The 4,168-nt window shown below is 34.8% G+C and overlaps 1 protein-coding gene across 1 annotated transcript in view; it reads left to right on the top strand.

Moving 5' to 3' along the window:
* Positions 1 to 287: 287 nt before the first annotated feature.
* Positions 288 to 4,168, top strand: part of LOC109827269 (MLO-like protein 1) — a 19,223-nt gene continuing 15,342 nt past the window's right edge. The window contains exons 1-4 of the mRNA XM_020394254.1: positions 288 to 567; positions 3,188 to 3,306; positions 3,434 to 3,476; positions 3,965 to 4,168. The exon at positions 3,965 to 4,168 is cut by the window's right edge and continues 47 nt beyond it. Of these exons, the coding sequence (XP_020249843.1) occupies positions 465 to 567; positions 3,188 to 3,306; positions 3,434 to 3,476; positions 3,965 to 4,168 (469 nt within the window). The 5' untranslated portion in view covers positions 288 to 464. The remainder of the gene's footprint in view (positions 568 to 3,187; positions 3,307 to 3,433; positions 3,477 to 3,964) is intronic.

The raw sequence follows: 4,168 nt of genomic DNA, 5'->3' as shown, positions 1-4,168 counted from the left end.
ATATAAATCTAAGAATGGAAATATTCTGTTAGAACAACATTTACGACATGTTAAACTATCTTATGTCAAATTCCATTAAAAGAGAATCACAATAATCTTGATAGCAATAGACGTCCATCTAAACAATAATAACCTAACAACTATACTATTCACTATCAGATTAGTTCGCTTCATTTTTGGAGAGAATGAGATGGATCAACAGCTTCAACAACTACCAGTTCAATTACAACTTAAGAAACAAAAAGACCAAACACACACACACACACATACACAACTATCCTTAATTATCCACCTTCTTAATTCCTTGACCTCTTCCAATTCCTTGTTAATTCATTTTTTTCTCTCACTTGGTCTTCAATAATGAAAGGGTTTGCATATAATGGCTCAGTTGTCTGTTATTTTAGGCCATTAGCAGATATGGAAGGAGGAGGAGGAGGAGGAGACATTCTCGAGCTCATACCGACATGGATCATCGTCATAGTCTCCTCTTCCATTTTCTTGATCTTTATCAGGAATATCCCCTTGTTCTGTCTGCTGGCCAGTCGTCTGCTACATCATCTAGGAAAGGTTAGAATTCTTGAATTCTCGGTGTTGCTTTTGTTCATGTCAATATTAAAAGAATGCATTCTACATAATTTAGTTTTTTTATATATATCACCCTTAATTACTTCATGCGTATTTGAAAAACAAATTCTCCAAATCAACAAATCATCAACTTTATTGGATTTCGTGAGTGAAAATTGGACTATTTTGTTGATATTTTTACATTGCAATTACAAATTAGCCCATCAAAGCTGGGCTAATTTTGCAAGTACTGAGATTTGGATGGTACTTTGAAAATGTGCATCACGTAAGCGGTATCTCAGAAGAAAACCCTATAATTTATTGGCTTCCTTGTGTAGAAAACGTATGATATACATGATGCATGTGTATTTATTATCTCCTTTTATCTATTTTTTCCTGTAGCAGGTAGTAGAAGTTAATCGGTTTATCATCTCCAAACTAAGAGCTATATGTAAAAAATTTACATCCAAATCATAAGGTCTCTTTTGTTTCAGTCACTATGCTCTGATTCTTTCCTAATTGGGGAGTTTTGTGCAGCTTGTTAAGGACTAGAAGGCACAATTCAAGCTGTTCAAGGCCCTTTTGAAAGTAAAATGTGAAATTTCTGTTTTCGATTTATTCGTTTAAGTTTGGATTGTGATGAATTATTGTAATTCAATAGCGTGAAAATTTGAGCTCAAAGTCTATGAGAATATTTACAATATGTTTTTATCCTGAATCCTACACCTTATTATATATGTACCAAATCCCTGTTGCATGTATTGGTAGTATCCAAGACTTCTATGGAAAAAACTGGAACTATTGAATGTTTGTCCAATGTTGAAAATAGGATTGTCATTATTTGTGTGCATATGTAGAGAATAAACTCGATAGAAACCTAAGAAACTGTGTTCCTCAGTTTTCGCTTGCAACGCTGGAGTAGTCTGATTGCATTGTAGTTTATGACAAAATGTGTCATTGTTCGTGTATTGCTAAATTACCATTCGGTTTAAGCCTATAACAGCATGCCGACAATTTTCAGATACTCAATTCGGTAAAGTAATTATGTGCGATAAGAGAGATGTTGTACATCTGGGGTGCATAAAATCTAAGCTGAAAACAATAAATGGTAAACTTTAGTAGTAACAGGCTGAGGTCTACTGTGTGAGGTGTCATCCTTTTTCCTCCAAAATTTTAAAAAAATAAAAAATAAAATAAAATGTTAAACCAGAGTTTCACAGGGTTTGTATGTATTTTGTTGCCTGAAAAATTTAATGGGTTAAAATTGACAGGCTACACTCATACTTTGAGTTCACTGTTTTTTTTCCTCCCCTTCTTTTTGTTTGAATAATCTGATGGTAACATCAAAATTCTAAACTAATGTTAATCTATTATTTTGTGGATAGTTAAGATCCATTGTAATTGTGAAATAAGCTGAAGTCAAGTCAATATCTAACCTGCATTATAAAAAAAACAGTTGAAATCTCCAAGTTGTCCTTCTATTCTCCTCCCATATCATTTCGAACATGTGCAGGGTGTTTTGATAAGATTTTCATATTCGTCAAAATGGTCAAAAGGCAAAGCAAAGGGGGGCAAAAACGCAAATCATGCTCGTAGAAAAAAATGCAAATCAAAAGCCCGAACCACAAAAGAGAGTAAATACTCAACGTAAACAATATTTGCACATGTGAACTCAACTGCACTAAGAAAGAATCACAACAATCTTGATTGCAGTAGGCTTTCACATAAATAACAATAAAGGTAGAACTAAAGGAAGAGCTAAAGAAGAAGTATAGTATTTACTCAGTAGTAGATTATTCCGCTTGATTTGAAGAGCATATGTTCTCCAACAATAAATAAGAACACCACTTGAAGGGGGGAAATGGTGGGTCCCATCTCTCATCAGGGAAACTGGGGGGAACTGTCCAGAGCCTGGGCCAAATAAACACAAGAAGTCACAGACAATCAAACCCTGCAGCCAGTCATTCAGAAAACAACTTAAAACCACAACAGAAGCTGCAGTTACAGTTTTTTCGGTTCGCGATAAGATACATAATATACAATAACAAAGAGGGAAGTTTGTAAGAAGAGAGAACAGTTTGATCAAGGTCGTCTGCTATGATACAGGGGCAATATTATCTTACCAAAACGAAAATCGGTCGACAATCAGACGACTAAGAGTATCTGCATCTCCTAAGTTATTCGGATATCAGAAACATATTGTTCATACTAACTATAGAGAAGTAGCATGCATATATAATGGCGCAATCAGGAGATCGAATGCAATATTCTGAACCCGAGTACTAAAGTAATACGGTCGATGATGGAAATACATGAGAGCAATAATTGCTAAACTGCATTTTCAATTACTTAAAAAAAAAAAAGACACGCAGAAAAGATAAAAGAACAAACTTTTATTTGTTAACACATCCATATCTTATCAAATTGTTTCCTCACTTTCTTCCTCAATTCTTTGACTTAAAAATACAAACCTCACCCTTTTTACTTTTTTGCGCTTATTAATTAGTCTTCCATATTGGAAAAAGTTTATTCACACGTATATCTATATTTATCTCTAAGTGAACAAAGGTTTATGCATATATATAATGACCCCTGTTCTTTACGCCATCAATAATAATGTCAGGAGGAGGAGGAGGAGGAGCCAAGCTCGAATTCTCGCCGACATGGATCGTTGCTCTTGTTTGCTCCATCATCGTCTTAATCTCTCTCTTAGCAGAACGATTTCTCCATTATCTTGGCAAAGTCGGACTTCTCGAATTATGTTCTGTTATTTTTTAAAATATTTTTTTTTGTTTTTTTTTTAAATTTTCAGTTCTAAAGATGAGAAGTTTCTTTATTTCTTGCATGTAGCTTCTCAAGGGGAAGAAAGAACCAGAAGACCCTCTTTGAGGCTCTCTTGAAAGTAAAAGAAGGTAGAGTTTCTATTCTTTTGGTAACCCCCCTTTTAAGTTTGCCCAATTTTTAAGATAACCTCCTTTTACTTATCTTAAAAACTGTTAAGTGATAACCATTGGGTTTTGGGGGCTATCATTAGTTAAAACATTAATTAAGCTGACTAATCATTAGTTAAATTAACCAAGATCAATTAAATATCTAATTGGACCGAACTTAAGGTGGTTTCGTGAAAATTACCTTTAAAATTATTAAAAAAAGGACATGCATGAAATTTATTCCATCAGGGGAATGTTGATCATTTGGATGGAGGTGATTTTCGCATGCACATTCGGTATCAGTTGGGGGTTAGTTGACAAAACTTAACGCGTTTAAGTGACATTTCTAAAGTTAAGGAGGATTATCTCAAAAACAACAAAACTTAAGTGTGTTTGTGAGTTTACCTTTCTCCATCGACTTACTTATTTGTTTAAGTTTGGATTTTGATGAATTGATGGTGTTTTGTCAGAGTTGATGCTGTTGGGGTTCATATCACTTCTGCTGGTCGTGTTTCAAGGAGCAATTCAGAAGATATGCATTCCTGAGAGCTGGGAGAGGCACATGACTCCTTGTAAGGGAGAGGATAGGTCTTCTTCTGCTGTGACTGAGCATTATGCCTCGGTTTTTTTCTCCGGTGTTGTTGGCAGTGGCCGGAGGTTGCTTTCTAGTGGCG

This window comes from Asparagus officinalis, unplaced genomic scaffold (assembly GCF_001876935.1).
Source record: "Asparagus officinalis unplaced genomic scaffold, Aspof.V1 AsparagusV1_Un106, whole genome shotgun sequence".
Classification (NCBI taxonomy): domain Eukaryota; kingdom Viridiplantae; phylum Streptophyta; class Magnoliopsida; order Asparagales; family Asparagaceae; genus Asparagus; species Asparagus officinalis.
The sequence above is the reverse complement of the archived record's forward strand: the minus strand, read 5'-3'. Positions and strand labels throughout refer to the sequence as shown.